At 45.0% G+C, this 23,366-nt stretch overlaps 1 protein-coding gene across 1 annotated transcript; it reads left to right on the top strand.

The window, feature by feature from the left end:
* Window positions 1–1,693: 1,693 nt before the first annotated feature.
* Window positions 1,694–12,295, top strand: TMED3 (transmembrane p24 trafficking protein 3; the record flags this gene model as incomplete). The annotated part of the gene is made up of 3 exons (XM_080690463.1): window positions 1,694–1,864; window positions 4,755–5,003; window positions 12,059–12,295. The coding sequence occupies 3 exons, from the start codon at window positions 1,694–1,696 to the stop codon at window positions 12,293–12,295; spliced, it is 657 nt and encodes a 218-aa protein (XP_080546589.1).
* Window positions 12,296–23,366: the final 11,071 nt, after the last annotated feature.

Here is a 23,366-nt window from a genome sequence, read left to right on the forward strand (position 1 = left end):
CGTTACTTTTCCAGGGTGAGTTCTTCTTCCTTTACCTTCTTCATCTTGTTTGAGAAGATGAAGTACAAGTTCATCTTGTATCCTTCTAATTACCTTCCTCTATTTTTTCCTATGTTTTTAATTAATGTCTTTTCCTAAAATAGTATGACAGATGCTATCTGGTCATTGTCTGTTATGGTAAAAACACCATCCATCAACAGGTGCCAATACAATGTTGTCCTTTTGTTCACCCGGCCTAAGACAGGGCTCCTTTTTCTTAATTTCAGCCATGCTCCTTGACTCACATCCAGCTTGCTGCTATAATTTTGCTTGCTCTGACTCTAGCTGCTGGGAAACTTGGGCTCCCCTCACCTGAACTTGGGCAGGTGTTTGCTTGGAACTTAAGTACAGGGCTTGATATTTAACCTGGATGAATTTCGTTTTGTTAGTCTAAGCCTAGCTAGTCAAGGTAATCTTGGTCTTATATTTGTTTTTTTGTTTCTCCACTTGATGTAATCAGGTGATTATTACTTCCATTTTTTCTATCAGTTCCCTAAAAATAATGTTAAATTGGAAGGAGACAGAGAAGAAAACTCAAGGTGCACCACTAAACACCTCTTCCAAGTCTAGTGCGTATTATTAACTATATTATATGTAAGTGTTATTTCATGGCCCACAGATTACTTTGATGTACATTAGGTTCTTCCTTAATCCAGGACCGAATGTGCCAAGTTTTATCCATCTGGAAGTATCTGTGGGCAGTAAAATCATTTGCTGAAATCAAGATATACACATCTAATAATACTCTCTTAAAAAATTCTTTATTGAGCAGCAATGCCACAATGTGCTATTCCCCTTGTTTAGTGGGATAACAGAGGGTATAAAACTGGATAGACCCCTATAGTTATAATTACACAAACATCTTCTTAGATGAATGGTCACAAATTAATAAATCCATTCATTTCTTTCTTTGCCTTTGAGAAGTCAAAAGGGGGGAGAGCGACAGTTTTGCCCCCTAGGAATTAAAACACACCTGGAGACTCTTGAGATCTTCTTTATATTCCATAAGACCGTGGTGTGTGAGCATGCCTGTGTTTTCGCCAGCGCAGGTGTAACGATGGGTTTTTATTTCTCTCCCCGCTCCTACCCGCCACCCCTCCAACACTGCCACCCTGGGAAGGGGATGAAGAAAGATGGTAACGGGGCCCTCAACGCACCGATTCCTTTATCCTCATTCATCCTCACAACCACGGGGTATGTTAGGTCTGGGCACACTGACTTCTAGACAGGAAGGCTGATTTCTCCAGAGAAGTGGGAGGAAAGTGATAGTAAAAAGCCGGACTCAGGTGGAGCGAAAGCCTCTGTGCTCAGCGGCAGGGGCTCAGGAGTCTCGGAGGGGACCCAGCTGGGGAGCAGCGCCCAGCTCGCTCCGCTAGGACCGCGGCACACCCCTCTGGGTTCAGCCGGCGCGCATGCGCACCGCATAGGAGGGCGGGAGGGGCAAGGCCACAGGTCGCACGCATGCGCAGTGGGGGAGGGGGGCAAACACACTGGGCGCGCGCACGCGCACTGGCGCCCCCCCCCCCCCCCGCGCCGGCCCGCCCGCCCGGAAGCGCCATGCACAGCCGGCGCCACGTCTATCCCGGCGCAGCCTCCCAGGTCCCTGCAGCCGCAGCGCCCAAGCCGCGAGCCGAAGGACCAGGCCGCGAGCGCCATGGGCAGCGCGGCCCCGCGCTCCGCCTCCTTGCCGCTACTGCTGCTGCTGGTGCTGCTGCGGGCCGAGCGGCCGCGGGGCGCCGAGCTCACCTTCGAGCTGCCCGACAACGCCAAGCAGTGCTTCCACGAGGAGGTGGAGCAGGGCGTGAAGTTCTCCCTGGATTACCAGGTGAGGCCGGCGCCCGGCTGCGCCCCCTCCTCCTCCCGCTTCCGCGGCTTTCGGGGTCCTGGTGCACCCGGGACTGGCCTGGCGGGAATTAGTCGAAGAGGCTGCAAGGGGTGGGAATCACCAGGGACCCGTTGACTTCCCCTGAGAAGGAACGTTTGGATCAGTCAGAGACCCCCGCTCCACCCGCGGGGCACCGAGTTGGCAGGTGCCACAGTTGCGTGCTTAGGATGGAGAAGCAGGTGCGGTCCTGGGGCGGAACGGCCTCCTCAGGTCCCTTAGACTCTAACGAATGGTAATACCGATCAGCTGGACGCTGGCTCTCTGTCTGCTTCTTTGGGGCTGCCTGATCCCTGCAGGTACTGAAAAAATGGCAAATGAAAGAAGTGGAAAGTTGTACCCCGCTCCTCCGGACCCCTGGCCAATGTTTAAAGTTGGAGCCGGGATGGGCAAGAAAGAAGTGAGAAGGAGCGCTTTGAAAGGAGGGCTCAGCGCTGCTGTTGAGCCCTGGCCATGTTCCCAAGCACAGTGACGTGGCTGCAAGACTCGGCTCTTGCCATATGGCTCAGAAAAGCCAGCTTCTGTTGCCCGGATGAGGTCTTTGGGGAGGGATCTGCCCCCAGGGTTTGGTGAGCAGATCCGGGGTTGGAGAGCTGAGTGGGCACAGGCTGGCAGGCCATCCAGAAGGAGGAGAGCCTTTTGAGTGGCCCCCTCTCATTGGAGGCACCGAAGGGGGCTTGTGCTGGGGGACAGTTTATGTGTGATAGAGCCACTGATTTTTCGACCTTCGCATGTGTTTGTGTTAGCAAAGTACGGTAACAAAACAACAACAAAAACATGATAATGGGAGGTTAGCTTGTCACTGCCTAGGGCAGGATCCCCTTCCAATGGGCTTCTATCCTGGGTTTAAACACCCCCAGCAGGATGCTCACTTTGTTACACAAGCTTGCTGAAGAAGTCTGGTAACTTTTTTTTTTTTTTTTTTTTTTGGTGGTACTGGGGTTCCTGGAAACCCTTCTACCTCCGGTTTACACTCCCAGACCTATTTTTATACTTTTATTTGGAAACAGGGTCTCTTAAGCCAGCGCGGCTGGCTGGCTTCGAACCTGCGCGATCCTCCTGTCTCCGCCTCTCAAGCAGGGGGATTACAAGCGTGCACCACCACGCCTGGAAGTCTGGTAACTTTTATATGGGCAAAAGGACATTTTACATTTGGAAGCAGATGGAGGCTGTTAACTGTGTCCTTTGAGGAACCTTCGTCACAGCAATTGACTACTGTGTGATTTTGTCCTCGTCCTCTGCCAATTTTACTTTCCTTGTGTGGAAGGAGAATTTGAACTGATCCCTGAGGTCTCTCCCACCTCTTATGCTCACTGATTCTATCAGTGCTTCAGTCTGTATTTGCCTTCTCTTTTCATGCAATCAGTAATAACACTTAAAACTTAGTAGGTCCTTCAGCTAGGCAAGGATAGCACTTGGGAACTCCTGGCTCTAACTGGAATGGAAAAGCAGTAGGTGGAACATGTGCTCCATCTATTCTTGCCCCAGAGTGGCTCAAAGTTAGATCCCACTTCTCCACCATCACCCCCAGAGGGCAAGTGTGCAATCTGAGGGTCACCCTGTAATCAGCTGGCACTTGTTGAACTCTGTGTCAGACACTGTGCTAAGCACTTTATTTTGTTTTATATTTTGCAGTGCTGGGGGATTGAACCCAAGGCCTTCTCCATGCTAGGCAAGTGCTCTGCCACTGAGCTACATTCCCAGCCTGTGCTAAGCATTTTAGATATGAAACTTCATGGTATCATCATCACAACGTTATGAAGTTGGTACTACTGTTATCTTCTTTCCTCAGATGAAGACAGTGTCAGAGGGTAGCTTGCCTGGAGTCACACAGCTAAAGAAGTCACTTGCCCCATATCTTGAGTTAAGGATTGAAGACAGATAAAGAAGTGGTGGCTAAGTCGAGCGTGGTGGCGCACGCTTGTAATCCCCGTGCTTGGGAGGCGGAGACAGGAGGATCATGCAGGTTTGAAGCCAGCCTTGCTGGCTTAAGAGACCCTGTTTTCAAATAAAAATATAAAATCGGTCTGGGAGTGTAGCCCAGAGGTAGAAGGGTTTCCAGGAACCCCAGTACCACCAAAACAAGAAAATAAAAATAAAAAAGAAGTGGTGGCCTCTAATTGCCTTGGGACAATCTCTTGGGCACCCCTCCCTAAATCTTTCCCCTGACTTCCAGAAGCTTTGTGAGCTCCGTCCTGTGAGGGGCAGTTTTCCTGGAGAGTGTGCACCAATGCTGCAGAATAGTGCCTTGCTTAAGCATTTTGGGAGTTGGAGCCAACAGCCTGTAGGTCAAATCTCAGCTCTACCACTTTGTTACGTAACCTTAGCAATTTACTTAACTTTGGAGCCTCAGTTTTCTCTTTTCTATAATGGGGAGAATGAGGCTCATTTTAGTGCAGAACAAAGCCTTTGGAGTCAGGCAGGCATGGCTTCAAATATTAGCCCTGGCACCTTCCAGCTGAGTGACTGTGGCCAATCTACTTTTTCTTTTCCTTTTCTTTTTTCGGTGCTGGGGATGGAACCCAGGGGCATTCTAACTTTGAGCTACATCCCCAGCCCTATTTTTTAGTGTTTATTTTGAAACAGGGTCTCTCTGAGTTGCAAAGGGCCTCACTGAGTAGCTAGGCTGGCTGTGAACCATGATCCTCCCATCTCAGCCTACTGAATGCTGGGACTACAAGCATGTGCCACCACGTCTGGCTCTACTTACTCTTAACGGGAAGTGTCACAGCATCTGCCTCGGAAAATTGTGAAGGGTTAAACAACAGGAATGTTAATAGAGTGTAAGTGTTGGTTGACCATCTGATAACAGCAGGCTTTTTCTGGTTGTCAGGTTATCACTGGAGGTCACTATGATGTTGACTGCTATGTGGAGGACCCCGTGGGGAACATCATCTACAGGGAAACCAAGAAACAGTACGACAGCTTCACATACCGAGCGGAGGTCAAGGGAGTTTATCAGTTTTGCTTCAGTAATGAGTTTTCTACCTTCTCTCACAAGACTGTCTACTTTGACTTCCAAGTGGGTGACGAGCCCCCCATTCTCCCAGACATGGGAAACAAGGTCACAGCTCTCACCCAGGTGAGTGGACATTAACAGTGACAGGTCAATGGGATCTCCCCAGCATATATTTTTCTTTGATCCCTGTCATGGCTAAAGGGCAAAGTCTCTACCCAGTCCTAAAGGACACTCTTGTTTTTTTTTTTTTTTTTCTTCCTGTTCTTTAACCATATCCTTGCAGAATCTGATATTCCCATTTCTACTTCATTCTGACTCAGTCTCTCTTTCATGTAGTACTTGGCATGTGCCTTACTGTGTATGCATACATCCTAAAGACCAACTCCTACTTTGCATGATCTTATTAGCAAAGGTAATGCAAGTTACCCTAACAAATAAACTCCAGACGTTAATGGCTTAACACCACAGTGTTATTCTCACTCATGATAAGTTTATTCTCACTCATGATAATCTAGGGAAGGCCATTGGGGAGCTTTCCTATGGTGAGATTCAGGAATCCAGGCTCTTTCTTTCTGCCTTCTCTAGGGCTTCAGAGTCCTCTCTTGCTGTCTTGATCAACATTGTCACTGCTGTAATTCCAAACAACTGACCGTTCAACTCAGAGGAAGGCAGATTTATTTGCTCACAGTTTTTGGAGATTCCAAGCTCAGTCCATGTGAGGACAGAACTGTGGAGCCCAGGACATGGCAGTGGGAAGAAGAGAAAGGGAGAGGAATATAGGCTCCACTCTCACATTTTGAAACTGTAATCTCCAAGCCACACCCTCGAGGGACCCTTCCTTAGCAACCCAGCCCCGCTTCCAACATTGCTGCCTTGTTTCCATGAGGGTAGTGGGACATTCTAGGTCCAAACCATCATACTTCACCCCTGACCCCGTAGACTTTATGGCCTTCTCATAGTGCAAAATGGATTTGTTCCATCTCCAAGAGTTCCATAATCTTAACAGTTTTAGCATCACTCAAAAGTCCCAAAGTCTAGTCTCAGACTTTTGGCTTTGAGCCTGTATAAAAGTAAAAAAAGCAGGTTACATACACCCAGTTTATGATAACACAGATTAAACATTTGCATTCCAAAAGGAAGAAAGAGGGACACTGCAGATAAAATGGGACCAAAGCAGTATTGAAATCCACCAAGGCAAGTATTAAATCCTGCATTTCCATTTCTGCCATCTCTAAATCTCCAGAGGTTTTTCTTGAAACCTTGGCTGTACTCTCATAGTTTCGCAAATTGCCCCATTTGAGCCTGCTTGCAGGGATTCTGATCCTGCCACATGTTGCCTGTCTTCCCAGGTCTTCCTTTGAAATCTGGGAGGAAGACTCCATGATCCCTTTTTTTTCCGTCAAAGCCAGCATGTGCTTTTAGTTCAACCACAGGCACAAAAATCTTAAGCTCTTTAATCTCTGCCCCTGGGCCCGCCCCTCTATCATTAAAGCAGCTGGGCCCACCTCCACCACTGTAGCTTTCTCTTTCCTTTCATTCATCTTTCTTCTACAACTTCATCTCTCTGGACCCCAATTTCACATATGCCTTTCTGGCCAAATTGCAAATCTATAAAGTCTCTCTCTAATTTCTGTTCCCCAAATTTGGTGTACAATTTGCTGAACACAGACCTCAATATCCACAATGCAGTATTGACTCTTTGCTGTTTTGAGTTGTCAAAACAAAAACCCTGCCAGTTTAATCAGTCTATCATCATTAAATTTGGCCTCATGCAAAGTTTCAAAACATGGGCAAATTGCTGATAACTTCTTTACCAGAATGTAACTTGTGTGGCCTCCACTCTGTTTCTGTGGAGTCCTCTTTGCCCTCTGAAATCTCCTGAACACAGTCTCTACTTTCCAGCTTTCTAGCCATAGTCTTTCCAGCTTCCTCTCACAAACTAGTTCCAGAGACTCTCACAAAACAAATGGTCAGATTCAGATACAGCAGCAGCCCCACTCCTGTTACCAATTTCTGTCTTAGGCAACATTCTCACTACTGTAATCCCAAACAACCGACCACACAACTTAGAGGAAGGTAGATTTATTTGCTCACAGTTTTTGGAAATTTCAAGGTTCAGTCCATGTGAGGCTGGGTCTGTGGAGCTCAGGGCATGATGATAGGAAGTGGAAAGAGAGAAAGAGAGAGAGAAAGAGAAGCAGAGACATCGTACTCTCACATTGTATCAGAGAGTGAGCAGGGGAAGGAAGAATCATATAATCCCCAACATCACACCCCAGGGACCCCACCTTAGCAACCAAGCCCTTCTGCCAACAATGCTACCTTGTTTTTGTGAGGGGTAAGGGGACATTCTAAATTGAAACCATTATACTAGCCACAAAGAAGGAGAGAATGAGAAAGAGCCACCAGCGTGTTAAAAGCCCTGCCCCAGTAGTCACACATATCACTTGTACTCATAGCCTAGTGGTGAACACCAGTTGTGGGACAAATGAGATGAAAGGGGGTCTAAGTACAGCTGGGGAGGGAGTCAACTTTTAGTAACAGCTTTGCAGTGTGGAAGAGAAGACAGAATAGTCATCTCTGTTCCCCATGACTCAGGGTTAATTATCAGCAGCCTGTTCCATCAGACTTCCCTCTTGCTATTCAAGCTCCTCAATCCCTCCCATATGCAGGCTGGGGGCTTCCTGGGGGCCAGGACTCTGATACTTGTCTCTGTGTCCTTGGTGCCCCAGTGCATGAGGTGTGGCACTGAAAGGAGCTTACCAAATATTTGTCATATGACTTGCTGGGCCTAGAGAAACCTGTAAGACAGGAATGAGCATCTATGACGGCACTTGTTCTAGAACCAAAACCAGAGTGTCTTGAGTCTCTGGGGAGGCCAGGTTACCTTCTGAGTTGCCCTCCAAAGTGGCCAAGTACTTGCTTCCTCTGTGGCTTTGGCCACACTGATGAAATATGGTGGTTTGCCCAATCTCTCCCCTTCCCTGAGCAGTTGGTGGTTAGAACTCTATTGTCCATACTGGCTACTGGCTACAACTGACTACTTCAACTAATTAGAATCAAATAGAAAATTTACTTCCTCATTTGCATTATAGCAACACGCAGTACTCAGTAGTCACAGGTGACTAATGGCCACGTAGAAGTTCCACTGGACACCACTGGGTTTGAATTAGGCAACGTGACTCCCTTTAGAAGATCCGGCTGAAGGCGCATATTGTGTGTAAGATCTTGACTGAGAGTTATGTTGGCCGCTGATGAAACAGCCTTCGTTGGGAAGATTTTGTAAGTCTAAGATAAAGCACTTTCCTCTTAGGCCAACAAAAAACAGACTGGTAGAGGAAAGCCTTAATGAGCTAGGTCTATCGGGCAGTTCTTTCCTGGACCCTGGGTGTTAGAGTTCGATTCCATCGCAGGGAGTGCATTAGCCTCTCAGAACTTCTTCTTTGCCTGAGCAGAGGCATTTCTTTCTACCTCTGTAGTGCTGACTCCTCTGCCTTGGACCAGGAGAGGAGTTCTGTCTGCCTCCAAGGGCTCTTTTTGGCCTCTGGTAGACTTCAGCCCAGTTAGGCCCAGGGTGCCTTGGTCACAGGTGTGATTGAGTCAGCATTCAATCAGGGGTCTCAGGAGGGCTCCATTAATTTTTCCAAGAAGGGTAGGAAGGCTTCTTGGGAGAGCTATAGCATAAAAGTTAACATGTACAGGCTGCCTGGGAGTTTGTCCATCACAGGAGGAGGAAGGGCTTCCCAGATGGAGAGAAGAGCAGGTGACATTTATGGAGTGGGACTTAGAGCCTTTTCCACAGTCCATTTTTATTTTGCTTGGCATGGATTCACTTTTAGCCAGGCACTGCTGCTGCCTCCTGTTCCCCCAGAACAGGCAGGAGGGATTGCCTACCTGAAATTTTGTAGTAACTGAAGGGGTTTCTTTTAGATTAGCATAAATGAAAGATCCCAGCAGATGGAGAAAGATGTATTTTATGGGAAGGGGATACTTCCAAGTATTTGTGATTTGGGTGATGTATTGCTTTGGGGTCTTGTGTAGGGCTTGTGCCAGGTCCTAAAGATGGATATGGGTTGTACTCTAAAACTTTGTCTTCTCGAGGCTTGGACTTCAGTGCAGCATTAGTGTAGTATGAGTCTTACGTAGGAGCAGTATTGAGAGGCAGTGCAGCAATGAAAATAGAGTGAGGTCAGTGTGCACTTTTGAGTTTCTAAATATGCTTGTGAGAGATAAACTTGGAGACCGGATTTCTAGCCTGGAAAACCAATCCAGCCCTTTCTTAGCGGCTAAACACAAAGTCTCTGTGAGCCAGGCATGGTGGTACATGTCTGTAATCCCAATATTTGAGACAGGAGAATTGCAGGTTCGAGGCCAGTCCCAGCAACGTATTGAGACCCTGTTTCAAAATATATATATATATTTTTTAAGGCTGAGGCTGTAGCTCAGAGGTAGAATGTTCCTGGTTTCAATTCCCAGTACCAAGAAGAAAACAATCTGTATGGATATATATAAATAAAACATTGGTGTATGTATGAGCATACATATACATATACGTATACATATACATATATATATATTACACTAAACTGATGACCATGATAAAAACACATCCATAATACACAAACGTGTGTATTTGTCCCTCCTACTGATTTCAAGAATGTTTTACTTTGTTACTAAATCCTCTGATTTCAGCACCTTCAGTGTCCCCCAAACCCGCTCTTCCCTGACATAGTCACTTTATTGAGGCCTCATCTTTTCTTGACACAATAAAATTATAGCAGCCCAAGTGTTTTGCTGACTGGTTCCCACAAACCCCTTCCTGTATCACAGCTAGTAGAGGCAGACCCTCTTATGTGGGATCCTCATGCCACATTCACCTGCTGATGGAGCCATGTGATAAAATCTTGGCCCTTTCCTGTGACTTTCAACTTCTTCTCCACACATCGCCACCACCAGAATGTCAAGCCCTGATCCCTGGCTGAGCCCTGCGTGTGCTTTTCTCCAGGAATGCCCTCCCATCTCCGCTTGGTGACGTCCTGCCTGTGCGTCGGAGCCGGGCATACCATCTCCCACGTTGGGTTCTCCTTCATTTCTTCTGGCTTGGAATTAAGAAGGTGGTCTTGGTTTTTAACCCACTTTTTTTTTCTTTTTTTCTTTTTTTCTTTAGCAGCTTTCTCCCGAGAATTACCATAATTCTACATACCCCTTCGTTTGAATGAATGAACTAGTGGAAGTATATTCTTTTTTTTGGGAGGGAACTGGGAATGGAACTCAGGGACATTCTACCTCTGAGCTACACCCCCAGCTCTTTTTATGTTGAAACAGTGTTTCCTTAAGTTGTGAGGGCCTTGCAAAGTTTGTGGAGGCTGGCCTTCAACCTGTGATCCTCCTGTCTCAGCCTCCCAAGCCCTGGGATTACAGGCCGCAAATCAGTAGGGGTTTAAATGCTAAAAGTAAGAGTTATTTGAAAATTTTGTAGCCTCATTGTACAGGTATCCTAAATTCCTCCAGCCTTAGTGCTTGTGATTTTTCAGGGATCTTCAGGGTGATGTAAACATGGGACTGATTTGACTCACCCTGTCTCCCTGTGTCACAGTCATAGATGCAGCCTGGGAGGTACCCGGGGAGCCCTGGAAATGCAATGTCTTAAGTCATCTTTGACACAGGTTGACAGAGTGCAGCCCCGTTTCCCAGGATAGTCCTTCGTTCATCTCTCCACAGACTTGACCTGCCCTAACATGGACTAGAGTCTCCAGACTGTAACCCCACACTAGTCTTTCTCCATCTTGGTTGTACTGTCAGGTATTTAGAGCACAGCAGCGAGGCTGCTGTCTGAGAGAGTTGCCAGCTGCTTTTCTTTGGGCTGCTTGAGCTTGTCTTCTGGTCTTTGCAGCTGGTTGCTAACCAGCTGGAGAAAGCTTCCTCTTTACGGGCTTGTGTGAGTGGCTCAGGACACTGGATAATCATCCCCATCTCTTCTTATTTTTGCAGTACCGGGGATCGAACCCAGGGGCATTCTACCTCTGAGCTACATTCCCAGCCTTTTTTTTTTTTTTTTAATTCTTTATTTTGAAACAGGGTCTCACTGAGTTGCAAAGGGCCTCACTAAGTAGCTGAGGCTGTCCACAAACCACAATCCTCCTGTCTCAGCCTCCCAGATGCTGGGATTACAAGCGTGCGCCACCACGCCCAGCTTTTCCCCATCTTGAGGTCAGTCGGCTCATCAAATCACAAGTTCCTGGGAGCAGAGCAAGGAATCTTGAGGTGGTAGTCGGGGACATTTTCAGAGTTCTGTTACCACACAGAATATGGGAGCAGGTTGTGAGGTAGTGTATGAGCATGTGTGTATACGTATATGCATGTCAGTGTCTTTGTGTGTTTGTGTGCATGTGTTTATGTACATGAAAAGTGTATGGTCTTGTGTGTTTGTGTTTATTCATAAAACTGTAGGCATCAGTTACATAAAAGAATGAGCACGAAGCCAGGCCGTGGTGGCGCACGCTTGTAATCCCAGCATTTGGGAGGCTGAGACAGAAGGATCGCGGTTCTCGGGTAGCCTCAGCTACTCAGTGAGGCCCTTTGGAACTCAGTGAGACCCTGTTTCAGAATAAAGAATAAAAAATAGGGCTGGGGGTATAGCTTGGAGATAGAATGCTCCTGGGTTTTATCCCTGGTACTGCAAAAAACAAACAAACAAACAAAGAATGAGCACTAGATGCAGAGTCTAACACAACTGCGGTCTACTTCTCACTGTAGTTTTTTAGTTAATGACCTTGGGTGTTTTATGTAGCTTCTTAGAGCCTCAGTTCCCTCATCAGTAAATGGGGTATGCAATCACTCAGCCCTCCTTCACAGTGGGGATAAAGTATCATGCCTCTCGGGGCACTGAGAGAAATGAGAGAGTGCCGGACACAGCTTGCACGTGCTTGGGACTCAGTCGAATTGAATCCTGACTGCCGCATACTAACTGTGCGACTGGGCAGGTGACTCACCCTCTCTGGGCCCCAGTTAGGCTTAATCCAAGGGGCGACTGGAGCCACGTTAAACCCTCCACACACATGCCTCGTTGGCATTTAGCAGATGTGACCTAGGATGTTGGTGACAGTGCTGGCTGTGTGCTGGATTCCACTCGGTCTATCTCCGGGTTAGAAGAATGACGCTCTTGTCTCCCTGCCCAGATGGAGTCGGCCTGTGTGACCATTCACGAGGCGCTGAAGATGGTGATTGATTCGCAGACACATTACCGGCTCCGCGAGGCCCAGGACCGAGCCCGGGCAGAAGACCTGAACAGCCGAGTATCTTATTGGTCTGTCGGCGAGACGATTGCTCTGTTTGTGGTCAGCTTCAGCCAGGTGCTGTTGCTCAAAAGCTTCTTCACAGAAAAACGACCGGCCAACAGGGCAGTGCATTCCTAGCTGAGGCGTCCTGCACAGGGCCCCTTGCACCCCAGGGTGGAGCAGCTCTCCTAGGTCATGGCTCCTTCCTTCCAGTAAGCCATGTAACCAGGGTGGAGGCAGTACTGTGTGGAGAGCCCAGCACTTTTGTTTCCATGCACACACCTGACTCTTGTGCCCAAGAGCTGGAGCTCACAGAGCCCAGTGACCCAAAGGCGTCCGATTGCATTATATGTGTGACACTAAACCCTGAAATGCTTGCAGTCAGGCTAGGGATTGGCCACTATAGTGGGCCAGGCAGGGAGCCGTCCAGTTGCCTGGTTCTTAGGGGAGCCCCAAGTGCCTGGGCCTCCAGGGTAGCTTGGGGCTCAGCCGTTGCTCTGTGACACGTGGATCATTTGGCTTGTGTCTCCTTTCTCATATGGAGAGGACATGAGTGCTCGGTTCTGGTCCCATGGGTTAATCTGTCCCTGGAGAAACCAGGCCCCGCCCAGGTAAGCAGTGGTGTCACCATACAGAAGGAACCTCCATGGTGACTTGGTGCCCTTGGTTAGCTGTGTGTCTTCTTGGAAGTGGAACTGGGGCTAATAAAAACTAGGTGTGAGCACTCTGCAGAGGTGTGTCTTCATTTCGTTATCCTAAAGGAGCTCACGGCTTAATGGGGAGCATGGGTGTGTTTATGAAGAGAGCACGAGAGAGCCAGGGGTGGCCTGGAGCTGTATGGTGGGGTGCTGGGTACAGAGATGTGTAGAAAGGCCAGCAAATCACTCTTCTTCCAGTGAATGGAAACGGGGAAGGAGGACATCTTGCTGTTCCTGTCACTCACCAGGCTGCACAGTGTCTTTGCAAACGCTGCTTCCTCTGTGAGGACTCCTCAGCCAGATGTTTGCACAGCCTTCCTAGCCTGCTCCTGTGTAGCCTGCTCAGCCTGCTTGGTCGTTTCCCGCTGTCGCCTCATCAGTGACACTGTAATCAAGGTGTCGCCATCTCACCTGCTCCAGCCGCCTTCCCATTAGGAAGAAATTAATGCACCTGATGAGTGTCAGAGTAGTAGGTCTGGAGGGAAGCTTTAACGTCCAACTAAAGTGAACAGACCAAGATTTCCACCCAAACATCTGAAATCCTGAGCTGTCTGGCAGGTGTCAATAATGCATTGTAAGGAAGGGAACAAATTGAACCCTTTAGAAAGGGTACTTCATAAGCCTCACCGACTCAGCAGGACTGAAAGGTAGCTACTGCTGCTCTTTCCTATGTGCTTGATGGCTTTTCTTTCTTGTCTCCTACTTAGGGATACTGAGTGTGTGTATGATTATTTATGAGCTATGTCTAAGGAAGAAAGGGGGCCCATCCCAGGGAAGTGATGGTGTTGGCCATGCAAGAAGGACCCAAATGGTGACTAGGTGTGGTCCCGATTAACTGTCTCCTAGGAGGTGGAACTGTGGCTAATAAAAACTGCACAAATCCCTGTGTAGTCACTACCTAGATTAACATCAAGCGTGAATCTACTAAGAGGCTGCCTAGCTGCCTGCTCTTCACCAGTGCTTTTCTTCCCTCACCAACATGAATATAGTGTTTACCAGTCAATAGGAAGGACCTCAAAGAATGGAAGGACATCGTTCAAATAACCCAAACCACGATCCCCTTTTTATATGAAAACAAGATACTACCAAACTGGAAATAAAAAGCAAAAAAAATTTCTGGCGTTCCTTGTTGTGTTCATAAAACCTCACAATCATTTGTTCTTGAAAACATAGACTAGGGCCGGGCATGGTGGCGCACACTTGTAATCCCCACGCTTGGGAGGCGGAGACAGGAGGATCGTGCTGGTTCGAAGCCAGCCTCGCTGGCTTAAGAGACCCTGTTTCCAAATATATATATATAAAATAGGTCTGGGAGTGTGGCCCGAAGGGTTTCCAGGAACCCCAGTACCACCAAAAAACAAACAAACAAACAAACACAAAAAACAGACTAGGGAAACCTAGCCCTATTCACTGAGGTAGGAGATAGAGTTTATAATAAAAATTTACTTACGTTTACTATTTATCAAATGCATTTCAGTCAGTTATGTGCTACTAGTAATTATAATAATTAGCTAATCCAAAGTAAGTTTTTATTAGCACTTAACAGCTCTTCAGTTCCAGCATATGAAGCAAGTTTTAAAGTTAAAGATTTCTGGTAGAGAAATACAATCAGAGACTGAGGAATTTCAAACAAAACTATGCAGTTCTGTAGGAGAGGTGAACTGGAAATACGGATTTAAGAAGGGAAAAGAAAAATGGAAGTTTCAGAGCATATGTTTGTGAATGATGATGAGTATCAAGTAATTTCAACTATTTGAATCCATTAAAATGGGGATGCAACTGAAAAAAGTGCTTAAAATGTGCCAGAAATTAACTCTTTAAACTCAAGTTGAAAAGTCTTAGTTGCCAGTTTAAAAATGTATGAGGCTTTCTAGTTCCTCGAGTTCTCTTAGAGAATATTCAAGGAAAAGAAATAGAAGATGCCTCTTTGGGCATCGCCAGGTCTCCCGGGAGCCTCTTTCTCCCTTTGAGTCTGGGCACCGCGGTGGGAAAAGGGTGTCAGCTGGTCTCTGAGTATGAAGTCCTGGCTTGGGCCTGACACTTCTGGATTGGAGTTTGAGTCTACCATATGCCATATGTTGATTGTGTCTTCTTGGGCAAGGCACTGAACTCGGAAACCTTCCTTTCCTCTTCTGCAAAATGAACACGTGGTAATCTAACCGGGCAGGGTTTATGTATCATTGAGCAGAATTAGGATTCATCTTTTCCCCAGTAAAACTTCTTTGAATGTAAGGCCTGGATGCCTCTGACAGGTGACGTTTGGAGACATCTGTTAACTTGCCTAAGTGAATGAGAATCCTGGGAAAAGCGAGAGAGGATGTCTGAATCCTACTGAGGTACAGGATTATTAAGTGGGGGGGGAGGACTTGATAAAAAAGAAAAAGATATCTAATGGAGTATGGGTTGCTCCATACTATAGATTTCAAGACAGTGGAGATTTCTTTTTTGGGGGGGAAGGGTACTTGGGACTGAACCTAGAGGCATTCTACCTCCAAGCTATATACCCCCAAGCCCTTTTAATTTTGAAACAGGGCCTTGCTAAGTTTCTGAGGCTAGCCTTGAACCTGAAATCCTCCTATCTCTGCCTCCTAAGTACTGGAATTTTACTGTCTGGCTTCGTGGAGCTTCTTCTGTGAAGAAATCTCCCCTAAAACTATTAGGAGTCTGGGTGGGCAAGCTGGGTGTGATTCCAAAGACTGGGAGTTGGTATGTGATGCTGGCTCCAGACACAGAAAACCAATTCTGGCTGCCTGTGATGCAACCATCTGGTAGTCAAATGACTATGTGGGGTATGAAAGAGCTTAATACCTCTCAGACACCCTCCACAGACAGGAAAATCCCAAGGGGATGGGGACATTTGCTTTCTTAAAAGATAATTCTCAAAAAAGGGTAAAATCATAAGCCTCCTACAGGTATCAAATGAACACATGCTATGAATATTATTTTGCCCATTAATCAATGGGGGACCCAGATGTCATAATGGCTCAAAAGAGGATTCATAGGACATATCCGTACGAGTTGTGAAACAGGCTCAATCGGGCTGAAAGAGATTAAACCAGGCTATGTGGAGAAAACACTAGGTTGGAAATGTAATACAAAGTGCAGAATCAGATGGCCAGGAAGATGTGTCTAGGAATGCAGGGTTTTTTATTTTGTTTGTTTGTTTGTTTTTTGGTTTTGTCTCTACAAATTCAAAAGGGGCTGTTGAATGGTCACTGTCACACCACCTGGGGAGCAGCATTGATTTCCAATTTAATTAACAAAACCATCTGTTCCGTTTTCTTTCTGGCTCCATAAAGGCTCATCCACAGCCTCTTTAGACCTGGGGTAGGAACAGATTTCAGCTATCCCTAGTGTTAGGGCTTTACCTTAATTCATTTTGTCCCATCATTCCAGATGTGAAACTCCTATATAGACTTAAATATGGTATCTAACATGTAATATAATTATATAATATGTAATTGTATACAATAATATATAATTATAAGACTATATAAGAATCTAATTATGTTATAAAAGTGTGTGTATATATATAAACTTTAGGTTATGATTTCCAAACTGTTTTAATGCACCTGTGCCAATTTTATTGAAATATTCACAGGAATGAATTTAAATATTGGGATTTAATTGGTTTTAATCTTTCATTGGGTGCTTCTCTTAACCACACCCAGTCTTTGTGGGAAGTCCCTTATTAAACTCTCCTCCACTTAAAAATAGGCAGAAAGGAGGGAGGGAAGAAGGAAAGATTGGTGCCACAGATGACGTATGTCCTGCCCTCCCCAGTTCCCATGTTGAAATCCTACCTACCAAAAGGCGGGACTTTTGGGAGGTGATTAGGTCACAAGGGTGGAGCCTTCATGTGTGAGATCAGTGCCCTCGTAAAAAAGGCCTAAGAGGACCCTTGCCCCTTCTGCCATGGGAGTCCACAACAGTCCACAACAGTGTCCCATGAACCAGGAAGGGGGACCTGACCAGACACAGAACCATGAGTGCCTCAGGCTCAAGCTTCCAGCCTTCTCGAAGGATAAGAAGTAAACCTCTGTAGCCCTGTCTGCAGTGTCCTGTCACAGCGGCCCAAGCAGGTTACTACTCTTAAGAAGGATGGTAACAAAAAAATTATAAATACAAATGGATAGCTACCCCTGGGGAGGGCAACTCTGGGGAGGGGCTGGGTGATCTTAGAGCACAGAGATGGACGCGCTCAGGTATGAAAACAGGACAGTTAACAGTAACAAGCTGGCCAGCCACCTGGGGCATTTCTTCCTTGTCTCCCGTTCTTAACACCTAGGGAGGGGGATGTTTAAAAACATAAGAACACTACTGGGCATGGTGGTGCACACACCTGTTAGCTGAATATTTTGGGAACTGAGACAAGGACCCAAATTTTGAGGCCAGTCTTAGCAAGACCCTCAGTAAATTAGCAAGGCCCTGTTTCAAAACTAAAAACAAACAAACAAACAAACAAACAAAAAACCAATACTTGGGAGGCTTAGATAGGCGAATCACAGATTCCAGGCTGGCCTCAGCAACTTAGTGAGACCCTGTTTGAAAATAAAAAACAGCCGGGCGTGGTGGCGCACGCTTGTAATCCCCGCGCTTGGGAGGCAGAGACAGGAGGATCGCGCAGGTTGGAAGCCAGCCGCGCGCGCTGGCTTAGGAGACCCTGTTTCCAAAATGAAAATGTAAAAAATAGGTCTGGGAGTGTAGCCCGGAGGTACAAGGGTACAAGGGCTTCCAGGAACCCCAGTACCACCAAAATAATAATTAATAATAATAATAATAACAACAACAATAATAATAATAGGCAGAATATCCCTGGGCTCAATTCCCCAGTACCCAAACCAAAAACAGCTAAGAGCACTTATTATTCCAAAACTGTTCTTTCTAAGAATCTGAAGTGAGCTTTGAACAAATTTGTCAAATATTACCAAATGAGCGTTATTCATAGTGATTCTCTGTCCCAAGACTTAGGGGCTTCCTCCCTTCTCTTTCCTTAAACTTTCTGGAGAGACACCAATCAGAAACTGGCCTTTAGCCCTTCTCAAGACCCACTACCAGACCCCAGGGAGCCATGAACTTACAGACCACAAGGACTAGACCCTAGAGGATGCCCTAGAAGAAAACAGTGAAGTGAACACCATGTGCCATTTGAAGCAGAATTGTGGAGACACGTGGATGACAGTTTTTAAACAACACAATAAATATGGTCAAAGAGAAGACTTAATAATCTTTTGCTATAACAGGAAGTTACAAGAATCAAGTGGAAATGTTAACATAGGAAACAAAAATAGAAGTGAAAGCTGCCCAAAGGAGACAAAGACAGCACGGACTCCTTGAAGAACTGTCCCAGACGGCAGCAGGAGAGACGGGAAAATGGGAACAAGAAAAGCCAAGAGCGGGAAGGGAAAGATGAAGTGTCGTGGGATGGATGGAAGGTAACCTCTGTGTGTGTGTGTGTGTGTGTGTGTGTGTGTGTGTGTGTGTGTGTAGGCAGGATAAAAAAGCAAAACATTTCTCAGAGTTAAGAAGGTATAAAAGATCTCAGAGCAAAAAGGCTCACAGAATGGCAAACAGGATTGAGAATCCACAAGTTAAACCACCCCACAAGATTACGTTATGATGACATGTAAGAATACCAAAGACAAAGAGAAAAATTCCAAATTCCAGATGCCTCCGGAGAGAAAGAGTCAGACTGAAGACAGGACTTCACAATAGCAGAATGGTGGGCAGGAAAAGAATATAAAGAATATTTTTATATTAGAAAGGGCCAAAATAAAATAACCCCTGGTTTTAGAAATTTGTTTTGTCAAATTGTGGATTTGAAAGCCCACTAGAAATCTTTTCAGGGTAACAGCAAGGAATAAGAGAAATAAAGCTAGAAGACTGGTGAAGACAGATGAGAAGCAAGAGTTACTAAATGTCTTGATGTTTATTGCTGTCCAAAAGAAATTTAGAACCAGAAGGGGGGAAAAAAGATTCACATATAGCAATTAAAAACCATTATGCTGAACAAGATTAACAAAGTTTACTTATAGGTTGGGTGCCTAAAGTTCTCATCTCATTTAGGAAGAGATACTGATCTTGATGAGTTTGAGATATTAACTGAAGTAAGTTAATATTTAGAACAATAACCATAGGAACAAAATTGGAAAAGATAATTTTGAAGTTAGTAAAAGAAAATCCATCCAAAGCAAAACAGAAAAGAAGCTGAAAAGTCAGAAGAGTAACTGAAGATAGGAAACAAAACACATGCATGTACATTTGTTAGATGTATGTTATGTGCATTTCTAACAAAGGAATGATTGTGATAGGTGAAACCATTTAAAATCCAAAGACTCTCGAATCCGAATCAGATAAAGTCATAAAATCCAATAGCGTATTTTCTTACAGGGACACACTTAAAAACATATTAAGCGTTGACAAGAAAAGGATGAAAATTGACTCTCCAGGAAAATATCAAACAGATACAATAATCATAGCATCCAACACAATAGAGTGCAAGGTAACCATGACACTAAATAGAAACAGGATACACTGATATGACGGGAAATGATGGAGAGACTGAGAGAGCAGATAAGCCCCCTTCATTCTATTGGTCTCTCTCCTCAATTATCCGAGGTCGCCTATTGTTTCCTATTTCCTCTCTAGCTTCCTTATATGAGAAAAAAACTTGACCCTTGACTTTCTGAGTCTGGCTGATCTCTGACTTAGCATTATGTCCTCTGGTTCCATTCATTGTCTTGCAAATGGAATAATGTTGTTCTCTTTTATGACTGAGCAAAATTTAATTGTGTGCATATCTATTCACTCAGCTCTTGACAGTTAGGTTGCTTCCATAATTTGGCTATTGTGAATTGTGCTGCCATAAACATGGATACATATGAATCACTATAGTATTTTGAATTTAATTATTTTGGAAAGAAAGTGAGAAAAAAGGCAACGAGACTCAGAAAAGGGTCATAAAGAATTATAGAGTAGGTTATAATACAACAAAAGAAATGAAAAGGCGTTGTCAAATCTCAGGAAATATGTGGAAAAATATTACAGAAATGATAGTCAATTTGAAAATGCCTTAACGAGGAGGCACCACTGAAATCATAGGCAGGAACACTAAGGAGAGGTGAGACAATGGCCCAGAAGAAGATGGGAAAAGAACAAAGGGCTGAACACTCTTAAGGATAGCCTGAGAGATGGGTACCACAAAGGAGATCCATCCTGCAGATAACGGGTGTTCCTGAAGCAACTTCAAAGACATATGAAAGAAAGCTTTAATGAAAATGAAGACCTAAGTCTTCCATTTAAAAGGGCACCTTGCATTGTAGGGAAAATGGAAGCAGAATCATTAGTACAGACACATCCTGGTGAAGTTGCTGGACTTCAGGGAAAAGTGAAGAAATGATCAACAAAAACAACAGAAAAGACAAAAAGCAAATAATCTAGCAGAGAAAGAAAATCATGTGATCTTATACCTTTGCATGACATTTACTGGAAGAAGGCTGCGAAGTAGTGTTTACAAGGACCTCAACCTAATGTAGACCTAAGAACTTGTGGTTCAAAGTCTAAAGGAAACAGGAAGACATTCTAAATCTGAAAGAATTCGGGTGATAGGGCACCCTTGAAAGCTCTAGCAAGCCCGGGAAAGCATGAAGACATTATAAAAAGGGAAGGTGTTGAACAGACATTTCATCCACTAAAATACACAACTGAGATAATACTTTTACTCTAAGTGAATCGCATCCTGACAAGTCCACCCACCAGAATTCATTGATTTACAAAGTTGAGAGGCATAAACATTTCCAGTACCAGAGATGCCTAGGACTCTTACCACACCCAAATTCCAAGTATCAAGGTGAAATAATCATGATCAGAAGTTGCTCGTGTGTCTGTTGTTAGAGTAAGAGGAGTTGAAAGCTCAATAGATCTGGCTGGACCTTGGTGAATTCTGAAGAGCTGTCTCACTACTGCTCAGGTCCTTGTCTTGACTGAAGGAAATCCAGTGTCTCTATCCCCTTTGGCCATTCTCTCTTGCAAGCTACAGTAATTTGCTCAGGCTGCCATAACAAAATACCAAACCGTCTGGGTTGCTAAGACAACACATAGCCATTTTCTCACAACACAGCCTGAAGTCTGAGATCAAGGTGTTGGCAGGGTTACTTTCTTTTGCTGCTTCTGTCTTCGGCTTCTATATTGCCATCTTTTCCCTGTGTCCTTTCAAGGTTTTCACTCCACATAAGAATTTCGGTAGACACAGAGTTCAGCCCATGACAGATGGTACTGGATAAATGCCACCCAGCTATCTCAACTTACACTACATTAAAAATTCAAATGTATGCCACCCAGAACCACCATTTTATCAAGATGGGGTATTTCATGCTTTATATTAGTTACCTTTTTTCTTATCTCTTTAGTGAGATAGTAATCTCAGTACCCGCAGGGACATGTCATCTGGGAGGTGTGTGAGGATGGGCAAACCACATGGTCTCTTCCTGCTGAACCTCAGTTTCCTCGTTTAATATTAGATGTAATATTAAGGGATATGTGTACTTATGTTCACTGCAGCTCTGTGTATGGGGATGAATCTTTGAATACAACCCAAATACCCATCAACAGGGAAATGGATAAACAAAGTGTAGTATACTTATATGTGGGAATACTTTATTGCAGTTGGAAATAAATGGAATAGCTCCCTTTACAGCACCATGAAATGATATTGAAAACATATTGTAGATTGAAAAAAAATTGCAAAATGTTCCAGTGTGAAACCACTTATATCTTACTGAAAACACAGAGAAAATAGTATTCTGTATAGCTTATGAGAAAAATGTGTGTGCATGCATATTAATGTTATATAAATATACCATAAATATATATAGTAAAATAGAAATTATAATAAAATTATAGAAATGTTAGTATAAAGTTATAAAATGTATTACTTTGGGGAAATGGAGCATGAGAAATGGAAATGGGGAGGGTATAAAAGGAACTTCCAATTTATCTGTGGAGTGTTCTTTTTTCTCCTTAAAAAATCTGAAGTATGCATGAGAAAATATTGGCATTTATTAGTTCTTTAGTTGTTAGTGGCAGAGATGTGCATGTTTGTTCTGTTACCCTTCATACTTTCCTATGTAAAAAAGATAAAAGGTAAAGTAAATAAAATGGTGGTGCTACCACTTGCCTCACCTACTAGAGCTGTTGCAGTTTCAATAATGAAATGTTTGCGAAAGTTCTTAGCAAAGTGAAAACCTTATTATAAACATCGGGGCTTATTCCATTTGCTCTTGATTCTATTAACTTCCATCTCAAAAATCCACATTGTCTGACAGCTTCAGATTCTAGGTAGCATTGGCAGGGGTCCTGATGGTGAGTGGTCATGACTGAGAATGGCAGTAAGGGTGGTGGTGCTGCTGCTAGTGAATGGTGGTGATGATGGGAGGGGGTGGTCACAGTAGAGTGGTGATGATGGTGATGGTGGTGGTGGTGATGGTGGTGATGTTGGTGGTGGTGATGGTAGTGATATTGGTGGTGGTGGTGATGGTGATAGTGGTGGTGATGATGATGATGGTGGTGGTGGTGGTGGTGAGGATGATGGTGGTGATGGTGGTGGTGGTGGTGGTGAGGATGATGGTGGTGATGGTGGTGGTGGTGGTGGTGGTGATGGTGATGTTGGTGGTGATGGTGGTGGTGGTGATGATGATGGTGGTGGTGGTGGTGGTGATGGTGGTGGTGGTGATGATGATGGTGGTGGTGATGGTGGCAGTTGTGGTGAGGATGGTGGTAGTTGTGGTGGTGATGGTGATGGTGGTAGTGGTATGGATGGTGATGGTCCTGATGATATTGGCAATGGTTCCAATGCTGGCAGTGATGATGGTGGTAGAATAGGCAGTGGTGGTGATGACTGTGGTAGTGACAGTGATAGGTGGTGATGATAGTGATGGTGGTTGGTGTTGATGGTGTTTAAAGTGGTGGGGGTGAAAGTGATGGTGGTGATGGTGGTATTTGCAATGGTGATATAAGTGGTGATGGTGCTGATGTGGTGGTAGTGGTAGTGATAGTACAATAGTGACAGTGGTTCTAAAAGTGATATGTAGGGAATAGAATTAGACCTCTGTTTAGCTCTGGGACATACCATGCACTACCACATAATTCAGTACAATCCTGGGGGTGAATGTCTTACCTCTTGTAAGACTCAACCATCCAAAGAAAAATTGCTTGGATGTGTCTCTGCCACTGATCCTAGTACACACTGTTCTAAGTATTGCGTTTCCTACCATGGTTAGCTTTTTCTGTAAATAATTGGTGAATTCCATCTTTTTCTTGAGCTGCAGCAATATGAGAAATAGCCACAAGAGGACAGCAGAGAAGCATCAATAAAACCCAACTGTCCCTCAAGCATCGGGTGGTGGCAAATCATGGTGTCCACTCAGGGACAGCAGAAGTGTGTGCCTAGAGGAAGTCAGGGTGAGGGAGCTCCAGGGCTGTTCGAGTGTTGTGGTGTGTCATGGGACTGAATT

This window comes from Muscardinus avellanarius, assembly GCF_963383645.1.
Source record: "Muscardinus avellanarius genome assembly, chromosome: 3".
Taxonomy (NCBI): Eukaryota; Metazoa; Chordata; class Mammalia; order Rodentia; family Gliridae; genus Muscardinus; species Muscardinus avellanarius.